The sequence below is a fragment of the Ranitomeya imitator genome, chromosome 5, assembly GCF_032444005.1.
Source record: "Ranitomeya imitator isolate aRanImi1 chromosome 5, aRanImi1.pri, whole genome shotgun sequence".
Classification (NCBI taxonomy): domain Eukaryota; kingdom Metazoa; phylum Chordata; class Amphibia; order Anura; family Dendrobatidae; genus Ranitomeya; species Ranitomeya imitator.
This window is the reverse complement of record NC_091286.1, coordinates 131,060,429-131,086,113: the sequence shown is the minus strand read 5'-3', so window position 1 is coordinate 131,086,113 and position 25,685 is coordinate 131,060,429. Positions and strand designations below refer to the sequence as shown.

Sequence of the window (25,685 nt, the reverse complement as noted above, 5' to 3'; positions counted from 1 at the left end):
AAAAAAAGAATTGTTTTTGCATCACGGTATTCTGCGACCTATAGTTTTTTTTTTTTTTTTTTCCACTGATGCAGCTGTATGGTGGCTAGTATTTTTATGGGAAAAGATGGTGTTTTCGGCTAAACCATTTTTATTTACATTTGATCTTTTGATCAAATTTGAATCCACTTTTTGTTTGGTGGTATGATGAAAAAGCATAGTTTTTTGCCTCTTGTTTTTTCTTTTTTTGTGGTGTTCACTGAAGGGGTTAAATATTTTAACAGCTTTAGGCCTCTTTCACACGTCAGTGTCTCCGGTACGTGTACTGCCAGTTTTGTCACGTACCGGAGACACTGACACATGTAGACCCATTCAAATGAATGGGTCTATGCACATGTCTCCGTGTTTTCACGGACCGTGTGTCCGTGTTGAAAACACGGAGACATGTCCGCTTTTTTCTCCGGCAGCACCGTCCGCAAAGCGTCACGTGCACATGGAGAACAGTGTGCGCTCTCCTCCGTGTGCACGTACCGCGGTAGGAGAGACAGCGCTACAGTAAGCGCTGTCCTCTGCTTTTGGTGCTGAAGCCGGTATTCATTCCTTCTCCCCAGCAGCGTTCGCTGGAGAGAAGGAATGAAAAATCAAAGTTTTTTTTTTGTTAAAAATAAAGATTGGGGTCACCTCCCGCCTCCCATCCCCCGTGCGCCCGCCTGCTTGCCGAGAAATACTCACCCAGCTCCTGCGATGTCTGCTCTCAGTGCTGGCAGCCTGTCTTGTGTGAGCGGTCACGTGGTACCGCTCATTACAGTGATGAAAATGCGCATATTCCTCACTGTAATGAGCGGTACCACGTGACCGCTCACACACACAGACATCGCAGGAGCTGGGTGAATATTTCTCGGCAAGCAGGTGGGCACACAGGGGATGGGAGGTAAGAGGTGACCCCAAACTTTATTTTTAACAAAAAAAACAAACCTTGATTTTTCATTCCTTCTCTCCAGCGAATGCTGCTGGGGAGAAGGAATGAATGCCGGCTTCAGCACCAAAAGCAGAGGACATCGCTTAACTGTAGTGCTGTCTCCTGCACGGTCCGTGTGGTCCTCAGTCGGCACACTGATGTGCCACGTGAGCACACGGACACATGGACACGGATAACTTCGGTACCGATGTCTCCGATACCGGAATTATCTGGACATGTGAAACCGGCCTTATAGATTGGGTCGTTCTGGACACAGCGATACCAAATATGTATGCTATAATATAATATGTTTCTTATTTTTATTTTGTGATTTTTTTTTTTTAATTTTTAAAATTTGTTTTTACTTTTTTAAACTTTTTAAATTAATCCCTCTATGGAACTTTCACTTTTAGCAGTCTGATCGCTGGTTTAATGCATTGTAATACACCAGCATTGCAATGTTTCATACCTGTTAGTTTTGCACTGAGAAAAGGCTCTTAGACCATGATCTGAGCATGGTCTAACAGGTCTTCCGTAGCTTTGTGATTCAGATATCATCATGGCAACCTTGGGTCACAATGGCAACGATCCAGCCCTAGTGATGACGTTGCGGGTGCGCTGATCGGATGGGAGAGGGAGACCTCTACCTCTCCCAGCCTCTTAAATTTTGTGATCAATATTGATCGCAGCATTTAGGGGGTTTAACAGCAAGGAGTAGCGCAGGCACCACTCCTGGCTGTAATATCCGGGTGTCAGCTGTCATGTTAGCTGAACACCTGGCGGCAATTGCGGGGTCACAGCTCTTGTGCCGCACATGATGCCATGGCGTACCTATACTTCATCGGTCGGGAACTCTTTCCCTTCCATGATGTATGGGTACGTCAATTGTTGTAAAGGGGTTAAATGTATAAACAGCAGCAATCGAGATGAGGTCTGTTTGCCACTGATACTGGCAGATGACGGTTATAGATCATAGCCAGAGATTGAATGGTATGGTGCAGGCTCAGCTCTTGAACTCGCCCCATGTAAGCACAACCTCATGGTAGTTACGTCAAGGTGCATGAAGGGGTTACATTTCACCTATCTGTTTCTAAAGATGGAAAAACAAATGTAATTCCCAAACCCAGATGTGAAATACGATTTTGGATTTAGTAAATATACCCTAAACAAACATTTTTTACACCTACACCACAATACGCTACTTCATACATGCACATCCTATCAACAGACATTTAATTCAATGTACAATTCCAGATACACAGATATGTACGCAGACAAGTGCACATTTGCAGACACGCATATACACAAAACATATTCATAAATACAGACATGTTTAAAGATATGTACATAGTTGTATACTTATTCAGACATGTACATGCAGTGGAAAAAAATAAATATTTGATTCACTGCCAGTTTTTCCACCTATGAATAATGGAGAGGTCTGTAATTTTTCTCGTGGGTACACTTCAACTGTGAGAGACCATATTACCATGTGCTATGGCAATGCTAACATGTACTTAGTCCTGCCAATAAAGCTCATTTGAATTGAATTGAATTGAGAGACAGAATCTAAAAATAAAAACCAGAAAATCACATTGTACAATTTTAAATAATTAAATTGGATTTTATTGCTTGAAAACGTATTTGATCACCTACCAACCAGCAAGGATTCTGTCTCTCATAGACTTGTTACTTTTTCTATAAGAAGCCCTCCTACTCTGTACTCATTACCTGCATTAATTGCACCTGTTTGAACTTATCACCTGTATAAAAGACACCTGTCCACACAGTCAGTCATACTCCAACCTTTCCATCACGGCCAAGATCAAAGAGCTGTCTAAGGAAACCAGGGATAAAATTGTTGACCTCCACAAGGCTAGGATTGGCTACAGGACAATAGGTAAGCAGTTTTGTGAGAAGGCACCAACTGTTGGTACAAATATTAGAAAATGGAAGAAACACAGGATGACTGTCAATCTTCCTCAGTCTGGGCTGCATGCAAGATTTTGCATTGTGAGGTTAGGATGATTCTGAGAAAGGTCAGGAATTAGCCTGGAACAACATGGGAGGACCTAGTCAATGACCTGAAAAGAACTGGGAACACAGTCTCAAACATTACCGTTAGTAACACACTACATCGTCATGGATTAAAATCCTGCAGGGCATGCAAGGACCGCCTGCTCACGCCGACACATTTCGTGGCCCATTTGAAGCTCACCATTGACCATCTGGATGATTAAGAGGAGGCATGGGAGAAGGTCATAAGAAGAAGGTCATGAGACCAAAGTAGAAATCTTTGGTATGTACCCCAATGAGTACAACCCTAAGAACACCATCCCAACCATGAAGCATGATGGGGTAAACATCATACTTTGAGAAGGTGCTTTTATGCAATGGAGACAGGACAACTGCACCATATTGAAGGGAGAATGGATGGGGTCATGTATGGTAAGATTTTGGCCAACAACCTCTTTCCCCCAGTAGGAACTTTAAAGATGGGTAATGGCTGGATCTTCTAACATGACAATTACCCAAAACACACAGCCAAGACAACCAACGAGTGGCTCCGTAAGAAGCATTTCAAAGTCCTGGAGTGGCCTAGCCAGTTTCCAGACCTGAACCCAATAGAAAATATTTGAACTGAGCTGAAACTCAATGTTGCCCAGGGACAGCCCCAAAACCTGAAAGATCTGAAGAAGATCTTTGTGGAGGAGAGGGCCCAAATTACTGCTGCAGTGTGTTCAAACTTGGTCAAGAACTACAGGAAACTTTTGACCTCGGTAATTGCAAACAAAGGTTTCTCTATCAAATATTGGATTCTAAGAGGAAAGATTTCTCTGTGTGGAAAGTGACATACCATCTCTGGCTTGTCAAGGTAAGGAGGCTTATTCGCCATGCAATGCTACTCAGGGAAATTTAATATGCAAATTGCCTCTTCAGAGTAAAAAAGGACTTGAACTCTTAAGCACAACCTGTTGGAAATAGCTACCCTACGAGTCACAATCAACCCTTTAACGAGTCTTGCAATATGACTTACGATAAAAGCCAATATTAAGTTCTGCTTTTCTATTGTGTCAAGAATTTATTTCATGTAATAAAATGTAAATTAATTATGTAAACATCATACAATGTGATTTTTCTGGACATTTTTTTTTAAGATTGTGTCTCTCACAGTTGAAGTGTACCTACGATAAAAATTACAGACCTCTCCATTCTTTGTATGTGGGAAATCTTGCAAAATCAACAGAAGACATGTACACATACATACATGCCTATACACAGGAATATAGGCATACACAAACATACACACACAAAGCATACATTTATTATGTATATTTGTACACCTGATGAAGCTTATATATTTACTATGAAAATCCATATCAGAATAGTTGTATAATATTTTTTAACGGTTTGCCTCCTTTGATATTAAAATGAGTCGAGCTCATAAAATACTACATTTGATATCAGAATTAGCCATGTATTTTCAAAGTAAGTACAGTACAGATCAGAATTAGCCATGTATTTTCAAAGTAAGTACAGTACAGACCAAAAGTTTGGACACACCTTCTCAATTAAAGATTTTTCTGTATTTTCATGACTATGAAATTATGTCTGATATTCTAGGTTCTTCAAAGTAGCCACCTTTTGCTTTGATGACTGCTTTGCACACTCTTGGCATTCTCTTGATGAGCTTCAAGAGGTAGTCACCGGGAATGGTTTTCACTTCACATGTGTGCCCTGTCAGGTTTAATAAGTGGGATTTCTTGCCTCATAAATGGGGTTGGACAGAAGTCGGGTGGATACACAGCTGATAGTCCTACTGAATAGACTGTTAGAATTTGTATTATGGCAAAAAAAAAGCAGCTAAGTAAAGAAAAACCAGTGGCCATCATTAATTTAAGAAATGAAGGTCAGTCAGTCCGAAAAATTGGGCAAACTTTGAAAGTGTCCCCAAATGCAGTGGCAAAAACCATCAAGCGCTACAAAGAAACTGGCTCACATGAGGACCGCCCCAGGAAAAGAAGACCAAAAGTCACCTCTGCTTCTGAGGATAAGTTTATCCGAGTCACCAGCCTCAGAATTCGCAGGTTAACAGCAACTCAGATTAGGGACCAGGTCAATGCCACACAGAGTTCTAGCAGCAGACACATCTCTACAACTGTTAAGAGGAGACTTTGTGCAGCAGGCCTTCATGGTAAAATAGCTGCTAGCAAACCACTGATAAGGACAGGCAACAAGCAGAAGAGACTTGTTTGGGCTAAAGAACACAAGGAATGGACATTAGACCAGTGGAAATCTGTGCTTTGGTCTGATGAGTCCAAATTTGAGATCTTTCGTTCCAACCACCATGTCTTTGTGCGACGCAAAAAAGGTGAACAGATGGACTCTACATGCCTGGTTCCCACCATGAAGCATGGAGGAGGAGGTGTGATGGTGTGGGGGTGCTTTGCTGGTGACACTGTTGGGGATTTATTCAAAATTGAAGGCATACTGTACCAGCATGTCTACCACAGCATCTTGCAGCGGCATGATATTCCATCCGGTTTGCGTTTAGTTGGACCATCATTTATTTTTCAACAGGACAATGACCCCAAACATACCTCCAGGCTGTGTAAGGGCTATTTGACCAAGAAGGAGAGTGATGGGGTGCTACGCCAGATGACCTGGCCTCCAGTCACCAGACCTGAACCCAATCAAGATGGTTTGGGGTGAGCTGGACCGCAGCGTGAAGGCAAAAGGGCCAACAAGTGCTAAGCATCTTTGGGAACGCCTTCAAGATTGTTGGAAGACCATTCCCGATGACTACCTCTTGAAGCTCATTAAGAGAATGCCAAGAGTGTGCAAAGCAGTCATCAAAGCAAAAGGTGGCAACTTTGAAGAACCTAGAATATAAGACATAATTTTAGTTGTTTCACATTTTTTAAGTATATGATTCCAGATGTGGTAATTCATAGTTTTGATGCCTTCAGTGTGAATGTACAATTTTCATAGGCATGTAAATACAGAAAAATCTTTAAATGAGACGGTGTGTCCAAACTTTTGGTCTGTACTGTACGTCAGTACATCAATAGTGCTGAGAGATCGATTTATTTATGTATATAGTTTGTCTTGTTAAATCTGGTGAGAAATCCATTTAAGGACAATCGAGAACAATCATGCAAGTCTGGTTCCCATCTGTTACAAGCTAGCAAAGCGGAATTGCTCATCATTTTGGATGTAGTTTTAAAACCTTGGGGATAAATATATAATTAGACATATAGTTAGTCATCATTCAGAAGAGTGAAAGCTGGCTTACTTCTTTCATATCTTCAAATGTCATCAACAAAACTGTATCTTCATCAAGATGTTTGTTCCAAGCAACTGCATGATCAAAATAGGATCCCCACACAACTAAAATGATTAATGTTAAGCAATTAGTCTAAAATTCTGAAGAAATTACTAGATTTGTGAAATGAGAATCATAGAAACTTGATAAAAATGGATGAAGTTTTTCTATAGTTATGCAAAATTAAGATATTTTTCCTTTTTATTCAATAACATTAACATGTAAAAAGATTATATAATCACAACCACAGAAGAGAATAACAGGAATTATTATTATTATTTATGTTTAGAGCACCATTGATTCCATGGTGCTGTACATGAGAGGGTTACATACAAAATACAAAATATAAAGCAAAAAAAAGGGAAGAAGCCAGCACTGCCTATGGTCAGAACGCAATAACTGAAGTGCAATTGCACATAAATTCTAACTGTATTTCAAATATGAGACATTTAGCAAACAATTGATCAATTCTTTAAGCTACCCCGCCACTTCACGGCAATCTCATAATGGGGCAGTCCTAATCTTCGTATTTTATTTACGTTGTGCCATTATGGCTTCCTGAATGTATAAAAAAAAAAAGGACCACATTAAATGCGAACTGTACCTGGAGCATTTTCAGAATCACTCCCTTGGTGCCAGGAAAGGCAAGCGCAGGTAAAGGCCGATCAGGTCCAGTGCGGACATTTCAGATCTGGCTTCCACACTGCCAAACCCGCACCAAAGATGAAGGGTGAGACAGGCTGAGACACAGGTGCAAAACTAACTTGAGCCTGAGGCGGGGCAGGGCTGCTGTGTGTGTGCACAGCAGCCTATCAATCACAGTGAACACAGAAAGAATGGCGCACATAACCCAGCGTGCACGGCAACAGTGGTGGTCAGCCACATACCAATGCAAAGCAAAAAAAAGGGAAGAAGCCAGCACTGCTTATGGTCAGAACGCAATAACTGAAGTGCAATTGCACATAAATTCTAACTGTATTTCAAATATGAGACATTTAGCAAACAATTGATCAATTCTTTAAGCTACCCCGCCACTTCACGGCAATCTCATAATGGGGCAGTCCTAATCTTCGTATTTTATTTACGTTGTGCCATTATGGCTTCCTGAATGTATAAAAAAAAAAAGGACCACATTAAATGCGAACTGTACCTGGAGCATTTTCAGAATCACTCCCTTGGTGCCAGGAAAGGCAAGCGCAGGTAAAGGCCGATCAGGTCCAGTGCGGACATTTCAGATCTGGCTTCCACACTGCCAAACCCGCACCAAAGATGAAGGGTGAGACAGGCTGAGACACAGGTGCACAACTAACTTGAGCCTGAGGCGGGGCAGGGCTGCTGTGTGTGTGCACAGCAGCCTATCAATCACAGTGAACACAGAAAGAATGGCGCACATAACCCAGCGTGCACGGCAACAGTGGTGGTCAGCCACATACCAATGCAAAGCAAAAAAAAGGGAAGAAGCCAGCACTGCTTATGGTCAGAACGCAATAACTGAAGTGCAATTGCACATAAATTCTAACTGTATTTCAAATATGAGACATTTAGCAAACAATTGATCAATTCTTTAAGCTACCCCGCCACTTCACGGCAATCTCATAATGGGGCAGTCCTAATCTTCGTATTTTATTTACGTTGTGCCATTATGGCTTCCTGAATGTATAAAAAAAAAAAGGACCACATTAAATGCGAACTGTACCTGGAGCATTTTCAGAATCACTCCCTTGGTGCCAGGAAAGGCAAGCGCAGGTAAAGGCCGATCAGGTCCAGTGCGGACATTTCAGATCTGGCTTCCACACTGCCAAACCCGCACCAAAGATGAAGGGTGAGACAGGCTGAGACACAGGTGCACAACTAACTTGAGCCTGAGGCGGGGCAGGGCTGCTGTGTGTGTGCACAGCAGCCTATCAATCACAGTGAACACAGAAAGAATGGCGCACATAACCCAGCGTGCACGGCAACAGTGGTGGTCAGCCACATACCAATGCAAAGCAAAAAAAAGGGAAGAAGCCAGCACTGCTTATGGTCAGAACGCAATAACTGAAGTGCAATTGCACATAAATTCTAACTGTATTTCAAATATGAGACATTTAGCAAACAATTGATCAATTCTTTAAGCTACCCCGCCACTTCACGGCAATCTCATAATGGGGCAGTCCTAATCTTCGTATTTTATTTACGTTGTGCCATTATGGCTTCCTGAATGTATAAAAAAAAAAAGGACCACATTAAATGCGAACTGTACCTGGAGCATTTTCAGAATCACTCCCTTGGTGCCAGGAAAGGCAAGCGCAGGTAAAGGCCGATCAGGTCCAGTGCGGACATTTCAGATCTGGCTTCCACACAATTGCTCCAGGTACAGTTAGCATTTAATGTGGTCCTTTTTTTTTTTTTTTTTTTATACTCTTTATACATACAGGAGGCCATAATGGCACAACGTAAATAAAATACGAAGATTAGGACTGCCCCATTATGAGATTGCCGTGAAGTGGCGGGGTAGCTCAAAGAATTGATCAATTGTTTGCTAAATGTCTCATATTTGAAATACAGTTAGAATTTATGTGCAATTGCACTTCAGTTATTGCGTTCTGACCATAAGCAGTGCTGGCTTCTTCCCTCTTTTTTGCTTTGCATTGGTATGTGGCTGACCACCACTGTTGCCGCGCACGCTGGGTTATGTGCGCCATTCTTTCTGTGTTCACTGTGATTGATAGGCTGCTGTGCACACACACAGCAGCCCTGCCCCGCCTCAGGCTCAAGTTAGTTGTGCACCTGTGTCTCAGCCTGTCTCACCCTTCATCTTTGGTGCGGGTTTGGCAGTGTGGAAGCCAGATCTGAAATGTCCGCACTGGACCTGATCGGCCTTTACCTGCGCTTGCCTTTCCTGGCACCAAAGGAGTGATTCTGAAAATGCTCCAGGTACAGTTAGCATTTAATGTGGTCCTTTTTTTTTTTTTTTTTTTTATACTCTTTATACATTCAGGAGGCCATAATGGCACAACGTAAATAAAATACGAAGATTAGGACTGCCCCATTATGAGATTGCCGTGAAGTGGCGGGGTAGCTCAAAGAATTGATCAATTGTTTGCTAAATGTCTCATATTTGAAATACAGTTAGAATTTATGTGCAATTGCACTTCAGTTATTGCGTTCTGACCATAAGCAGTGCTGGCTTCTTCCCTCCTTTTAAAATACAAAATATAAATTACAGTGAATATACTAGCAATGATAGACTGTTACAGAAAGGAGAGGTCCCTACCTGTTATGATCTGGTGGCCTAGGAGCAGCATGAGACGGACTCTGGAGAAGGTGGTCCCTGTACTGACCGCAAACCCTAAACCTAGCAGCGCAACTAGAAGCAGCCGTGGGGGGTACCTAACGCTCCCTAGACCCCTCGACACAGCCTAAGAATTAACTACCCCTAAAGACAGAAACAGGAAACCTATCTTGCCTCAGAGAAAATCCCCAAAAGATAGATAGCCCCCCACAAATATTGACGGTGAGAGGAGAGGGAAATAACACACGCAGATATGAAATCAGATTTTAGCATAGGAGGCCATACTAGCTAAAAAGAAAGAATAGAACAGAGTACTATGTGGTCAGTATAAAAACACTAGAAAATATCCACCACAGAAAATACGAATCACCACATCTGACTAAAGACATGGGGGGGTATATCTGCATGTCCAGAGACACAGCTTAGCTGTAAAAAATCCTTCACAGACAAAGCTGAACAAGACAAAAACATGAATATGCACAAAACTGTAATGTCCACTGCAGGTGGACAGCAAAAACAAAGCCAGGACTTATCTTTGTAGAAAAGCACAGCAAACTGGAGAGACCAGCAGGAAAGTGAATCCTTCAAAAACAATGGACAACTGACAGGGACTAAAGAGTCCTGCAAGGCTATATTCCCCAGTCAGTTTTGCAATTAGCAGATACACCTGTCCAATCCTGCAGTCCAATCACAACTGCATTACCCTCTACAACCACCGGAGGGAGCCCAAAAGCTGAATTCACAACAGTACCCCCCCTTGAGGAGGGGTCACCGAATCCTCACCAGAGCCCCCAGGCTGATCAGGATGAGCCCGATGAAAGGTACGAACCAAATCAGCGGCATGGACATCAGAGGCAGAAACCCAAGAATTATCCTCCTGGCCATAACCCTTCAATTTGACAGGGTACTGAAGCCTCCGCCTCGAAAAACGAGAATCCAAAATCTTCTCAACCACATATTCCAACTCCCCATCGACCAACACAGGGGCCGGAGGATCAACAGAGGGAACAACGGGCTCCACATATTTCCGCAACAAAGATCTATGGAATACATTATGAATAGCAAAAGAGGCCGGAAGCGCCAGGCGAAAGGACACCGGATTAATAATCTCAGAAATCCTATAAGGACCAATAAATCGAGGCTTAAACTTAGGGGAAGAAACCTTCATAGGAACATGATGGGAAGATAACCAAACCAGATCCCCAACCCGAAGCCGGGAACCAACACACCGACGACGGTTAGCAAAACGTTGAGCCTCCTCCTGAGACAACACCAAATTGTCCACCACATGAGCCCAAATCTGCTGCAACCTGTCGACCACAGAATCCACACCAGGAAGGTCAGAAGGCTCAACCTGCCCAGAAGAAAAACGAGGATGAAAACCAAAATTACAAAAAAAAGGCGAAACCAAAGTAGCCGAACTAGCCCGATTATTAAGGGCAAACTCGGCCAATGGAAAAAAAGCCACCCAATCATCCTGATCAGCAGACACAAAGCATCTCAAATAGGTCTCCAAGGTCTGATTAGTTCGCTCAGTCTGGCCATTTGTCTGAGGATGAAATGCAGAAGAAAAAGACAAATCAATGCCCAGCTTGGCACAAAAGGCCAGCCAAAACCTAGAAACCTAGAAACAAACTGGGAACCTCTGTCGGACACAATATTCTCCGGAATACCATGCAAACGTACCACATGCTGAAAAAACAACGGAACCAAATCAGAAGAAGAAGGCAATTTAGGCAAAGGCACCAAAGGAACCATCTTAGAAAATCGGTCACAGACAACCCAGATAACCGACATTGTTTGGGAAACCGGAAGATCGGAAATAAAATCCATAGAATATGTGTCTAGGGCCTCTCGGGGACCGGTAATGGTAAAAGCAACCCACTAGCGCGGGAACAGCAAGGCTTAGCCCGCGCACAAATCCCACAGGACTGCACAAAAGAACGCACATCCCGCGACAAAGAAGGCTACCAAAAGGACTTACCAACCAAATCTCTGGTACCAAAAATCCCAGGATGGCCAGCCAACACAGAACAATGAACCTTAGAAATCACTTTACTAGTCCATCTATCAGGAACAAACAGTTTCCCCACAGGACAACGGTCAGGTTTATTAGCCTGAAATTCCTGAAGAACCCGTCGCAAATCAGGGGAGATGGCAGAAAGAATCCTTCCTTCAAAATGCCGACCGGCTCAAGAACCCCAGGGGAATCAGGAAAAAAACTCCTAGAGAGGGCATCCGCCTTAACATTCTTAGTACCAGGAATGTACGAGACCACAAAATCAAAACGGGAGAAAAACAGGGACCATTGAGCCTGTCTAGGATTCAGCCGTTTGGCAGACTCAAGGTAAATCAGATTCTTATGATCGGTCAGGACCACAATACGGTGCTTGGCCCCCTCAAGCCAATGTCGCCACTCCTCAAATGCCCACTTCAAAGCCAACAACTCCCGATTGCCGACATCATAATTGCGTTCCGCAGGCGAAAACTTCCAAGAAAAGAAGGCACACGGTTTCATCAAGGAACCATCAGAATTCCTCTGAGACAAAACGGCTCCTGCCCCAATCTCAGACGCGTCAACCTCAACCTGAAATGGAAGAGAAATATCTGGCTGATGCAACACAGGGGCAGAAGTAAATCGGCGTTTAAGCTCCTGAGAGGCAGAGACAGCCGCGGAGGACCAATTCGTCACATCAGCACCTTTCTTGGTCAAATCGGTCAGAGGTTTAACCACACTGGAGAAGTTGGCAATGAAACGACGATAAAAATTAGCAAAGCCCAAGAATTTCTGAAGGTTGTTCACAGATGTGGGCTGAATCCAATCATGAATGGCCTGAACCTTAACCGGATCCATTTCTATAGATGAGGGGGAAAAAATGAAACCCAAAAAAGAAACCTTCTGCACTCCAAAGAGGCACTTTGACCCCTTCACAAATAAAGCATTATTACGGAGGATCTGAAATACCATCCTGACCTGTTTCACATGAGACTCCCAATCATTGGAAAAAATCAAAATATCATCCAAATATACAACCATGAATTTATCAAGATAACTCCGAAAGATATCATGCATGAAGGATTGGAACACAGATGGGGCATTAGAGAGTCCGAATGGCATCACAAGGTATTCAAAATGGCCTTCCGGCGTATTAAATGAAGTTTTCCATTCGTCACCCTGCTTAATACGAATAAGATTATATGCCCCTCGAAGGTCAATCTTAGTAAACCAGCTAGCCCCCTTAATCCTAGCAAACAAATCAGTAAGCAAAGGCAAAGGATATTGAAATTTGACCGTGATCTTATTCAAGAGATGATAATCAATACAGGGTCTCAAGGAGCCATCCTTCTTGGCAACAAAAAAGAACCCCGCTCCCAACGGTGAAGAAGATGGCCGAATATGTCCTTTCTCCAAAGACTCCTTAATATAGCTCCGCATGGCGGTATGTTCAGGCACAGACAGGTTGAAAAGTCGGCCCTTAGGGAATTTACAACCTGGAATCAAGTCAATAGCACAATCACAGTCCCTATGCGGTGGAAGGGAACTGGATTTGGGCTCATCGAATACATCCTGGAAGTCTGACAAAAACTCAGGAATTTCAGAAGAGGGGGAAGAGGAAATTGACATCAAAGGAACCTGATCATGAACCCCCTGACAACCCCAACTAGTCACAGACATGGATTTCCAATCTTACACTGGATTATGTAGCTGCAACCATGGAAAACCCAGCACAATATCATCTTGCAAATTATGCAACACCAGAAAACGACAATCTTCCTTATGGGCTGGCGCCATGCGCGTGGTCAGCTGTGTCCAAAACTGGGGCTTATTTTTAGCCAACGGTGTAGCATCAATGCCCCTTAAAGGAATAGGGTTCTGCAAAGGCTGCAAGGGAAAACCACAACGTCTGGCAAATTCTAAGTCCATTAAGTTCAGAGCGCCACCTGAATCCACAAACGCCATGACAGAAAATGATGATAATGAGCAGATCAAGGTCACAGATAATAGAAATTTAGGTTGTATAGTACTGATGGCAACAGAACTAGCGATTCTCTTTGTACGCTTAGGGCAATCAGAAATAACATGAGCAGAATCGCCACAGTAAAAACACAACCTATTCTGATGCCTGAGTGTTTGACGTTCAGCTCTAGACAAAATCCTATCACACTGCATAGGCTCAGAGCTCCGCTCAGAGGACAACGCCATAGTGTGCACAACTCTGTGCTCGCGCAAGTGCCGATCAATCTGAATGGCCAGAGACATAGAATCACTCAGACCAGCAGGCGTGGGGAACCCCACCATAACATCTTTAACAGATTCAGAAAGACCTTTTCTGAAAATTGCCTCCAAGGCATCCTCATTCCATTTAGTCAGTACAGACCATTTTCTAAATTTCTGGCAATACGATTCTGCCGCTTCTTGACCCTGACACAGGGCCAACAAGATTTTCTCAGCTTGATCCACAGAATTAGGCTCATCATACAACAACCCCAATGCCTGAAAGAACGAATCAACATTAAGCAAAGCAGGATTGCCAGTTTGCAGGGAGGAATACTATTCTGGACTATTTTCAAATCAAGAAAATTTGTAAATGCTAAACTAAAAAAGAACATTCAATACAACATTTAATGCTGAGTAGAACTTGTTCTCCTTTTGCAACATGAGGAATGTTTAATCTCAGGATATTGAGGTGAGAGAGCATCTTACTATCTTGTCTATTTGATTGTCTAAGAGCTAAACCTTGTCATGTTGTATTTGCTGCTTCTGCATGGTCTCACTTTGATTTGGACAAGCTCTAAGTTTTGACCTCTTGTAAACTTATTCTTAACTTTCTCTCCTTTTTCATTAATCCTATACCCCTCGTACTATCCAATATTTGGAACATTTCACTAATGGACTTCTTTCTGTCCCTTTTTCCTAACTATTACATTATCCTTGTTTCAATATCTGTTTTATTGTAAAAAAATATCAAAGCACAAAAAAAATTGGTGAAAAGTTAAACTTTTAATACAGTACCTTTACCAGCCATGAAATCTGGGAAAAAATCATCCCAGCTATTGTAGCTGGGAAGCATTGGGATGTTATTGTAGAAGTGAAAAAGTGATACAGCTGTATCTTTTGGATTTCGAAACACCACCAGCATCTGTACAATACAAAATAGCAATGAAAATATAAGAGGTCAGAATTTTAACATTTTGGACATTGGAATGCAGGTAACAGACAATTCACTGTGCCAGAAAAGTAAGGAGATATATACACATTCAAGAAGTTTATTAACCCTTCAGGTGCTTCACAGCAGCAGAAGCAACATGGAAGGAAAAAATGAACATTTAACTTTTTAGTCACAAAAATTATCTTTTAGTAACATTTTTTTTATTTTCCCAATGGTAAAAGGAGAAACTGAACCACGAAAGTTGTTGTCCAATTTGTCCTGAGTACGCTGATACCTCATATGTGGGGGTAAACCACTGTTTGGGCGCACGGCAGGGCTTGGAAGGGAAGGAGCTTCATTTGACTTTTTGAATCAAAAATTGGCTCCACTCTTTAGCGGACACCATGTCACGTTTGGAGAGCCCCCGTGTGCCTAAAAATTGGAGCTCCCCCACAAGTGACCCCATTTTGGAAACTAGACGCCCCAAGGAACTTATCTAGATGCATAGTGAGCACTTTGAACCCCCAGGTGCTTCACAAATTGATCCGTAAAAATGAAAAAGTACTTTTTATTCACAAAAAAATTCTTTTAGCCTCAATTTTTTCATTTTCACATGGGCAACAGGATAAAATGGATCCTAAAATGTGTTGGGCAATTTCTCCTGAGTACGCCGATACCTCATATGTGGGGGTAAACCACTGTTTGGGCACATGGTAAGGCTCGGAAGGGAAGGAGCGCCATTTGACTTTTTGAATGAAAAATTATTTCCATCGTTAGCGGACACCATGTCGCGTTTGGAGAGCTCCTGTGTGCCTAAACATTGGCGCTCCCCCACAAGTGACCCCATTTTGGAAACTAGACGCCCCAAGGAACTTATCTAGATGCAGAGTGAGCACTTTAAACCCCCAGGTGCTTCACAAATTGATCCGTAAAAATGAAAAAGTACTTTTTTTCACAAAAAAATTCTTTTAGCCTCAATTTTTTCGTTTTCACATGGGCAACAGGATAAAATGGATCCTAAAATGTGTTGGGAAATTTCTCCCGAGTACGCCGATACCTCATATGTGGGGGTAAACCACTGTTTGGGCACACGGCAGGGCTCGGAAGGGAAGGCGCGCCATTTGACTTTTTGAATGAAAAATTAGCTCCAATTGTTAGCGGACACCATGTCGCATTTGGAGAGCCCCTGTGTGCCTATGCATTGGAGCTCCCCCACAAGTGACCCCATTTTGGAAACTAGACCCCCCAAGGAACTTACCTAGATGCATAAGGTTATGACTTTTTCACTATCATCATTAGGAAATGCCAGGTCATGCAAATTTTCCAGTTTTATAAAAACCCAGCCTCCTTTAACCTTGTGCCAAAAAACAGCAGCCATGGGTTCTTATAAGCAGCTGTCTAGAACTCTGAAAATGAAAATGGTGGAGGCCATATAAGGCTATAAGAAGATAGCTAAGTGTTTACAAGTTGCCCTTTCCTCAGTTCAAAATGTAATTAACCCCTTCATGACCCAGCCTATTTTGACCTTAAAGACCTTGCCATTTTTTGCAATTCTGACCAGTGTCCCTTTATGAGGTAATAACTCAGGAACGCTTCAACGGATCCTAGCGGTTCTGAGATTGTTTTTTCGTGACATATTGGGCTTCATGTTAGTGGTAAATTTAGGTCAATAAATTCTGCGTTTATTTGTGATAAAAACGGAAATTTGGTGAAAATTTTGAAAATTTCGCAATTTTCACATTTTGAATTTTTATTCTGTTAAACCAGAGAGATATGTGACACAAAATAGTTAATAAATAACATTTCCCACATGTTTACTTTACATCAGCACAATTTTGGAAACAAAATTTTTTTTTGTTAGGAAGTTATAAGGGTTAAAATTTGACCAGCGATTTGTCATTTTTACAACGAAATTTACAAAACCATTTTTTTTAGGGACCACCTCACATTTGAAGTCAGTTAGAGGGGTCTATATGGCTGAAAATACCCAAAAGTGACACCATTCTAAAAACTGCACCCCTCAAGGTACTCAAAACCACATTCAAGAAGTTTATTAACCCTTCAGGTGCTTCACAGCAGCAGAAGCAACATGGAAGGAAAAAATGAACATTTAACTTTTTAGTCACAAAAATTATCTTTTAGTAACATTTTTTTTATTTTCCCAATGGTAAAAGGAGAAACTGAACCACGAAAGTTGTTGTCCAATTTGTCCTGAGTACGCTGATACCTCATATGTGGGGGTAAACCACTGTTTGGGCGCACGGCAGGGCTTGGAAGGGAAGGAGCTTCATTTGACTTTTTGAATCAAAAATTGGCTCCACTCTTTAGCGGACACCATGTCACGTTTGGAGAGCCCCCGTGTGCCTAAAAATTGGAGCTCCCCCACAAGTGACCCCATTTTGGAAACTAGACGCCCCAAGGAACTTATCTAGATGCATAGTGAGCACTTTGAACCCCCAGGTGCTTCACAAATTGATCCGTAAAAATGAAAAAGTACTTTTTATTCACAAAAAAATTCTTTTAGCCTCAATTTTTTCATTTTCACATGGGCAACAGGATAAAATGGATCCTAAAATGTGTTGGGCAATTTCTCCTGAGTACGCCGATACCTCATATGTGGGGGTAAACCACTGTTTGGGCACATGGTAAGGCTCGGAAGGGAAGGAGCGCCATTTGACTTTTTGAATGAAAAATTATTTCCATCGTTAGCGGACACCATGTCGCGTTTGGAGAGCTCCTGTGTGCCTAAACATTGGCGCTCCCCCACAAGTGACCCCATTTTGGAAACTAGACGCCCCAAGGAACTTATCTAGATGCAGAGTGAGCACCTTGAACCCCCAGGTGCTTCACAAATTGATCCGTAAAAATGAAAAAGTACTTTTTTTCACAAAAAAATTCTTTTAGCCTCAATTTTTTCATTTTCACATGGGCAACAGGATAAAATGGATCCTAAAATGTGTTGGGAAATTTCTCCCGAGTACGCCGATACCTCATATGTGGGGGTAAACCACTGTTTGGGCACACGGCAGGGCTCGGAAGGGAAGGCGCGCCATTTGACTTTTTGAATGAAAAATTAGCTCCAATTGTTAGCGGACACCATGTCGCATTTGGAGAGCCCCTGTGTGCCTATGCATTGGAGCTCCCCCACAAGTGACCCCATTTTGGAAACTAGACCCCCCAAGGAACTTACCTAGATGCATATTGAGCACTTTAAACCCCCAGGTGCTTCACAGAAGTTTATAACGCGGAGCCATGAAAATAAAAAATAATTTTTCTTTCCTCAAAAATGATTTTTTAGCCTGGAATTTCCTATTTTGCCAAGGATAATAGGAGAAATTGGACCCCAAATATTGTTGTCCAGTTTGTCCTGAGTACGCTGATACCCCATATGTGGGGGTAAACCACTGTTTGGGCGCACGGCAGGGCTCGGAAGTGATGGCACGCCATTTGGCTTTTTAAATGGAAAATTAGCTCCAATCATTAGCGGACACCATGTCACGTTTGGAGAGCTGTTATGGCTGGCAATCAGGCAACACAGCGTGCAGTAATCAGCGCACATACAGAGATCTGGCAATAACCAAAAACAATAGGACGAGCTCTGAGACGTGGAATCTCTGTAGACTGCAGTACCTGATCTATCCTCACACAACTATAAGCAGCAGTGGATTGCGCCTATCACTACCTATGCAACTCGGCACTGCCTGAGGAGCTGACTAGCCTGAAGATAGAAATACAAGCCTGACTTACCTCAGAGAAATACCCCAAAGGAATAGGCAGCCCCCCACATATAATGACTGTTAGCAAGATGAAAAGACAAACGTAGGAATGAAATAGATTCAGCAAAGTGAGGCCCGATATTCTAGACAGAGCGAGGATAGCAAAGAGAACTATGCAGTCTACAAAAAACCCTAAAACGAAAACCACGCAAAGGGGCAAAAAGACCCACCGTGCCGAACTAACAGCACGGCGGTGCACCCCTTTGCTTCTCAGAGCTTCCAGCAAAAGATAATAGCAAGCTGGACAGAAAAAACAGAAAACAAACTAGAAGCACTTATCTAGCAGAGCAGCAGGCCCAAGGAAAGATGCAGTAGCTCAGATCCAACACTGGAACATTGACAAGGAGCAAGGAAGACAGACTCAGGTGGAGCTAAATAGCAAGGCAGCCAACGAGCTCACCAAAACACCTGAGGGAGGAAGCCCAGAGACTGCAATACCACTTGTGACCACAGAAGTGAACTCAGCCACAGAATTCACAACAGTACCCCCCCCTTGAGGAGGGGTCACCGAACCCTCACCAGAACCCCCAGGCCGACCAGGATGAGCCACATGAAAGGCACGAACAAGATCTGGGGCATGGACATCAGAGGCAAAAACCCAGGAATTATCTTCCTGAGCATAACCCTTCCATTTGACCAGATACTGGAGTTTCCGTCTAGAGACACGAGAATCCAAAATCTTCTCCACAATATACTCCAATTCCCCCTCCACCAAAACAGGGGCAGGAGGCTCCACAGATGGAACCATAGGTGCCACGTATCTCCTCAACAACGACCTATGGAATACATTATGTATGGAAAAGGAGTCTGGGAGGGTCAGACGAAAAGACACCGGATTGAGAATCTCAGAAATCCTATACGGACCAATAAAACGAGGTTTAAATTTAGGAGAGGAAACCTTCATAGGAATATGACGAGAAGATAACCAAACCAGATCCCCAACACGAAGTCGGGGTCCCACACGGCGTCTGCGATTAGCGAAAAGCTGAGCCTTCTCCTGGGACAAGGTCAAATTGTCCACTACCTGAGTCCAGATCTGCTGCAACCTGTCCACCACAGAATCCACACCAGGACAGTCCGAAGACTCAACCTGTCCTGAAGAGAAACGAGGATGGAACCCAGAATTGCAGAAAAATGGAGAGACCAAGGTAGCCGAGCTGGCCCGATTATTAAGGGCGAACTCAGCCAACGGCAAAAATGACACCCAATCATCCTGGTCAGCGGAAACAAAACATCTCAGATATGTTTCCAAGGTCTGATTGGTTCGTTCGGTCTGGCCATTAGTCTGAGGATGGAAGGCCGAGGAGAAAGATAGGTCAATGCCCATCCTACCACAAAAGGCTCGCCAGAACCTCGAGACAAACTGGGAACCTCTGTCAGAAACAATATTCTCAGGAATGCCATGTAAACGAACCACATGCTGGAAGAACAAAGGCACCAAATCAGAGGAGGAAGGCAATTTAACCAAGGGCACCAGATGGACCATTTTAGAAAAGCGATCACAGACCACCCAAATGACCGACATTTTTTGAGAAACGGGAAGGTCAGAAATGAAATCCATCGAAATATGTGTCCAAGGCCTCTTCGGGACCGGCAAGGGCAAAAGCAACCCACTGGCACGTGAACAGCAGGGCTTAGCCCTAGCACAAATTCCACAGGACTGCACAAAAGCACGCACATCCCGTGACAGAGACGGCCACCAGAAGGATCTAGCAACCAACTCCCTGGTACCAAAGATTCCTGGATGACCGGCCAGCACCGAACAATGAAGTTCAGAGATAACTTTACTAGTCCACCTATCAGGGACGAACAGTTTCTCGGCCGGACAACGATCAGGTTTATTAGCCTGAAATTTCTGCAACACTCTCCGCAAATCAGGGGAGATGGCAGACACAATGACTCCTTCCTTGAGGATACTCGCCGGCTCAGATAACCCCGGAGAGTCGGGCACAAAACTCCTAGACAGAGCATCCGCCTTCACATTTTTAGAGCCCGGAAGGTATGAAATCACAAAATCAAAACGAGCAAAAAATAACGACCAACGGGCCTGTCTAGGATTCAAGCGCTTGGCAGACTCAAGATAAGTAAGGTTCTTATGATCAGTCAAAACCACCACGCGATGCTTAGCACCCTCAAGCCAATGACGCCACTCCTCGAATGCCCACTTCATGGCCAGCAACTCTCGGTTGCCCACATCATAATTACGCTCAGCAGCAGAAAATTTCCTGGAAAAGAAAGCACATGGTTTGAACACTGAGCAACCAGAACCTCTCTGTGACAAAACCGCCCCTGCACCAATCTCAGAAGCATCAACCTCGACCTGGAACGGAAGAGAAACATCAGGTTGACACAACACAGGGGCACAGCAAAAACGACGCTTCAACTCCTGAAAAGCTTCCACGGCAGCAGAAGACCAATTAACCAAATCAGCACCCTTCTTGGTCAAATCGGTCAATGGTCTGGCAATGCTAGAAAAATTACAGATGAAGCGACGATAAAAATTAGCAAAGCCCAGGAATTTCTGCAGACTTTTTAGAGATGTCGGCTGAGTCCAATCCTGGATGGCCTGAACCTTAACCGGATCCATCTCGATAGTAGAAGGGGAAAAGATGAACCCCAAAAATGAAACTTTCTGCACACCGAAGAGACACTTTGATCCCTTCACGAACAAGGAATTAGCACGCAGTACCTGGAAAACCATTCTGACTTGCTTCACATGAGACTCCCAATCATCTGAGAAGATCAAAATGTCATCCAAGTAAACAATCAAGAATTTATCCAGATACTCACGGAAAATGTCATGCATAAAAGACTGAAAAACAGATGGAGCATTGGCAAGTCCGAACGGCATCACCAGATACTCAAAATGACCCTCGGGCGTATTAAATGCCGTTTTCCATTCATCTCCCTGCCTGATTCTCACCAGATTATACGCACCACGAAGATCAATCTTAGTAAACCAACTAGCCCCCTTAATCCGAGCAAACAAGTCAGAAATCAATGGCAAGGGATACTGAAACTTAACAGTGATCTTATTAAGAAGGCGGTAATCAATACACGGTCTTAGCGAACCATCCTTCTTGGCTACAAAAAAGAACCCTGCTCCCAATGGTGACGACGATGGGCGAATATGTCCCTTCTCCAGGGACTCCTTCACATAACTGCGCATAGCGGTGTGTTCAGGTACGGACAAATTAAATAAACGACCCTTAGGGAATTTACTACCAGGAATCAAATCGATAGCACAATCACAATTCCTATGCGGAGGTAGGGCATCAGACTTGGACTCTTCAAATACATCCTGAAAGTCCGACAAGAACTCTGGGATGTCAGAAGGAATGGATGACGAAATAGACAAAAATGGAACATCACCATGTACTCCCTGACAACCCCAGCTGGTTACCGACATAGAGTTCCAATCCAATACTGGATTATGGGTTTGTAGCCATGGCAACCCCAACACGACCACATCATGCAAATTATGCAGTACCAGAAAGCGAATAACTTCCTGATGTGCAGGAGCCATGCACATGGTCAGCTGGGCCCAGTACTGAGGCTTATTCTTGGCCAAAGGTGTAGCATCAATTCCTCTCAACGGAATAGGACACCGCAAAGGCTCCAAGAAAAATCCACAACGTTTAGCATAATCCAAATCCATCAGATTCAGGGCAGCGCCTGAATCCACAAACGCCATGACAGAATACGATGACAAAGAGCACATTAAGGTAATGGACAAAAGGAATTTGGACTGTACAATACCAATAACGGCAGAGCTATCGAACCGCCTAGTGCGTTTAGGACAATTAGAAATAGCATGAGTAGAATCACCACAATAGAAACACAGTCTGTTCAGACGTCTGTGTTCTTGCCGTTCTACTTTAGTCATAGTCCTGTCGCACTGCATAGGCTCAGGTTTACTCTCAGACAATACCGCCAGATGGTGCACAGATTTACGCTCGCGCAAGCGACGACCGATCTGAATGGCCAAGGACATAGACTCATTCAAACCAGCAGGCATAGGAAATCCCACCATTACATCCTTAAGAGCTTCAGAGAGACCCTTTCTGAACAAAGCCGCTAGTGCAGATTCATTCCACAGAGTGAGTACTGACCACTTCCTAAATTTCTGACAATATACTTCTACATCATCCTGACCCTGGCATAAAGCCAGCAGATTTTTCTCAGCCTGATCCACTGAATTAGGCTCATCGTAAAGCAATCCCAGCGCCTGGAAAAATGCATCAACATTACTCAATGCCGAATCTCCTGGTGCAAGAGAAAACGCCCAGTCCTGTGGGTCGCCGCGCAAAAAAGAAATAATAATCAAAACCTGTTGAATAGGATTACCAGAAGAATGAGGTTTCAAGGCCAAAAATAGCTTACAATTATTTCTGAAGCTCAGGAACTTAGTTCTGTCACCAAAAAACAAATCAGGAATCGGAATTCTTGGTTCTAGCATCGATTTCTGATCAATAGTATCTTGAATCTTTTGTACATTTACAACGAGATTATCCATTGAGGAGCACAGAGCCTGAATATCCATGTCCACAGCTGTGTCCTGAAGCACTCTAATGTCTAGGGGAAAAAAAAGACTGAAGACAGAGCTAAGAAAAAAAAATGATGTCAGGATTTCTTTTTTCCCTCTATTGGGAATCATTGGTAGGGCTCCTTGTACTGTTATGGCTGGCAATCAGGCAACACAGCGTGCAGTAATCAGCGCACATACAGAGATCTGGCAATAACCAAAAACAATAGGACGAGCTCTGAGACGTGGAATCTCTGTAGACTGCAGTACCTGATCTATCCTCACACAACTATAAGCAGCAGTGGATTGCGCCTATCACTACCTATGCAACTCGGCACTGCCTGAGGAGCTGACTAGCCTGAAGATAGAAATACAAGCCTGACTTACCTCAGAGAAATACCCCAAAGGAATAGGCAGCCCCTCACATATAATGACTGTTAGCAAGATGAAAAGACAAACGTAGGAATGAAATAGATTCAGCAAAGTGAGGCCCGATATTCTAGACAGAGCGAGGATAGCAAAGAGAACTATGCAGTCTACAAAAAACCCTAAAACGAAAACCACGCAAAGGGGCAAAAAGACCCACCGTGCCGAACTAACAGCACGGCGGTGCACCCCTTTGCTTCTCAGAGCTTCCAGCAAAAGATAATAGCAAGCTGGACAGAAAAAACAGAAAACAAACTAGAAGCACTTATCTAGCAGAGCAGCAGGCCCAAGGAAAGATGCAGTAGCTCAGATCCAACACTGGAACATTGACAAGGAGCAAGGAAGACAGACTCAGGTGGAGCTAAATAGCAAGGCAGCCAACGAGCTCACCAAAACACCTGAGGGAGGAAGCCCAGAGACTGCAATACCACTTGTGACCACAGAAGTGAACTCAGCCACAGAATTCACAACAGAGAGCCCCTGTGTGCCTAAACATTGGAGATCCCCCAGAAATGACCCCATTTTGGAAACTAGACCCCCAAAGGAACTAATCTAGATGTGTGGTGAGGACTTTGAACCCCCAAGTGCTTCACAGAAGTTTATAACGCAGAGCCACGAAAAAAAAAAAAAAAATATTTTCTCAAAAATGATCTTTTAGCCTGCAATTTTTTTATTTTCCCAAGGGTAACAGGAGAAATTTGACCCCAAAAGTTGTTGTCCAGTTTCTCCTGAGTACGCTGATACCCCATATGTGGGGGTAAACCACTGTTTGGGCACATGCCGGGGCTCGGAAGTGAAATAGTGACATTTTGAAATGCAGACTTTGATGGAATGCTCTGTGGGCGTCACGTTGCATTTGCAGAGCCCCTGATGTGGCTTAACAGTAGAAACCCCCCATAAGTGACCCCATTTTGGAAACTAGACCCCGAAAGGAACTTAACTAGATGTGTGGTGAGCACTTTGAACCCCCAAGTGCTTCATAGAAGTTTATAATGCAGAGCCGTGAAAATAATAAATACGTTTTCTTTCCTCAAAAATAATTATTTAGCCCAGAATTTTTTATTTTCCCAAGGGTTACAGGAGAAATTGGACACCAAAAGTCGTTGTCCAGTTTCTCCTGAGTACGCTGATACCCCATGTGTGGGGGTAAACCACTGTTTGGGCACACGTCGGGGCTCAGAAGGGAAGTAGTGACTTTTGAAATGCAGACTTTGATGGAATGGTCTGCTGGCGTCACATTGTGTTTGCAGAGCCCCTGGTGTGCCTAAACAGTAGAAACCCCCCACAAGTGACCCCATTTTAGAAACTAGACCCCCCAAGGAACTTATCTAGATATGTGGTGAGCACTTTGAACCCCCAAGTGCTTCACAGACGTTTACAACGCAGAGCCGTGAAAATAAAAAATCATTTTTCTTTCCTCAAAAATGATGTTTTAGCAAGCATTTCTTTATTTTCACAAGGGTAACAGGAGAAATTGGACCCCAGTAATTGTTGCGCAGTTTGTCCTGAGTATGCTGGTACCCCATATGTGGGGGTAAACCACTGTTTGGGTGCACGTCGGGGCTCGGAAGTGAGGGAGCACCATTTGACTTTTTGAATACAAGATTGGCTGGAATCAATGGTGGCGCCATGTTGCGTTTGGAGACCCCCTGATGTGCCTAAACAGTGGAAACCCCTCAATTCTAACTCCAACACACCCCAACACACCCCTAACCCTAATCCCAACTGTAGCCGTAACCCTAATCACAACCCTAACCCCAACACACCCGTAACCCCAACACACCCCTAACCCTAACCACAACCCTAATTCCAACCCAACCCTAGCCCTAAGGCTATGTGCCAACGTTGCGGATTCGTATAAGATTTTTCAGCACCATTTTTGAAAAATCCGCGGGTAAAAGGCACTGCGTTTTACCTGCGGATTTACCGCGGATTTCCAGTGTTTTTTGTGCGGATTTCACCTGCGGATTCCTATTGAGGAACAGGTGTAAAATGCTGCGGAATCCGCACAATGAATTGACATGCTGCGGAAAATACAACGCAGCATTCCCGCGCGGTATTTTCCGCACCATGGGCACAGCGGATTTGGCTTTCCATATGTTTACATGGTACTGTAAACCTGATGGAACACTGCTGCGGATCCGCAGCGGCCAATCCGCACCGTGTGCACATAGCCTAATTCTAAAGGTATGTGCACACGCTGCGGAAAACGCTGCGGATCCGCAGCAGTTTCCCATGAGTTTACAGTTCAATGTAAACCTATGGGAAACA

General features: G+C 43.6%; 1 protein-coding gene across 1 annotated transcript in view; it reads right to left on the bottom strand.

The window, feature by feature from the left end:
- LOC138637690 (sulfotransferase 6B1-like) overlaps positions 1–25,685 on the bottom strand; it is a 71,977-nt gene that overhangs the window by 4,284 nt on the left and 42,008 nt on the right. Inside the window, exons 2-3 of the mRNA XM_069726552.1 lie at positions 14,552–14,678; positions 6,234–6,328 (exon numbers count right to left, since the gene is read on the bottom strand). Coding sequence (XP_069582653.1) covers positions 6,234–6,328; positions 14,552–14,678 — 222 coding nt within the window. The remainder of the gene's footprint in view (positions 1–6,233; positions 6,329–14,551; positions 14,679–25,685) is intronic.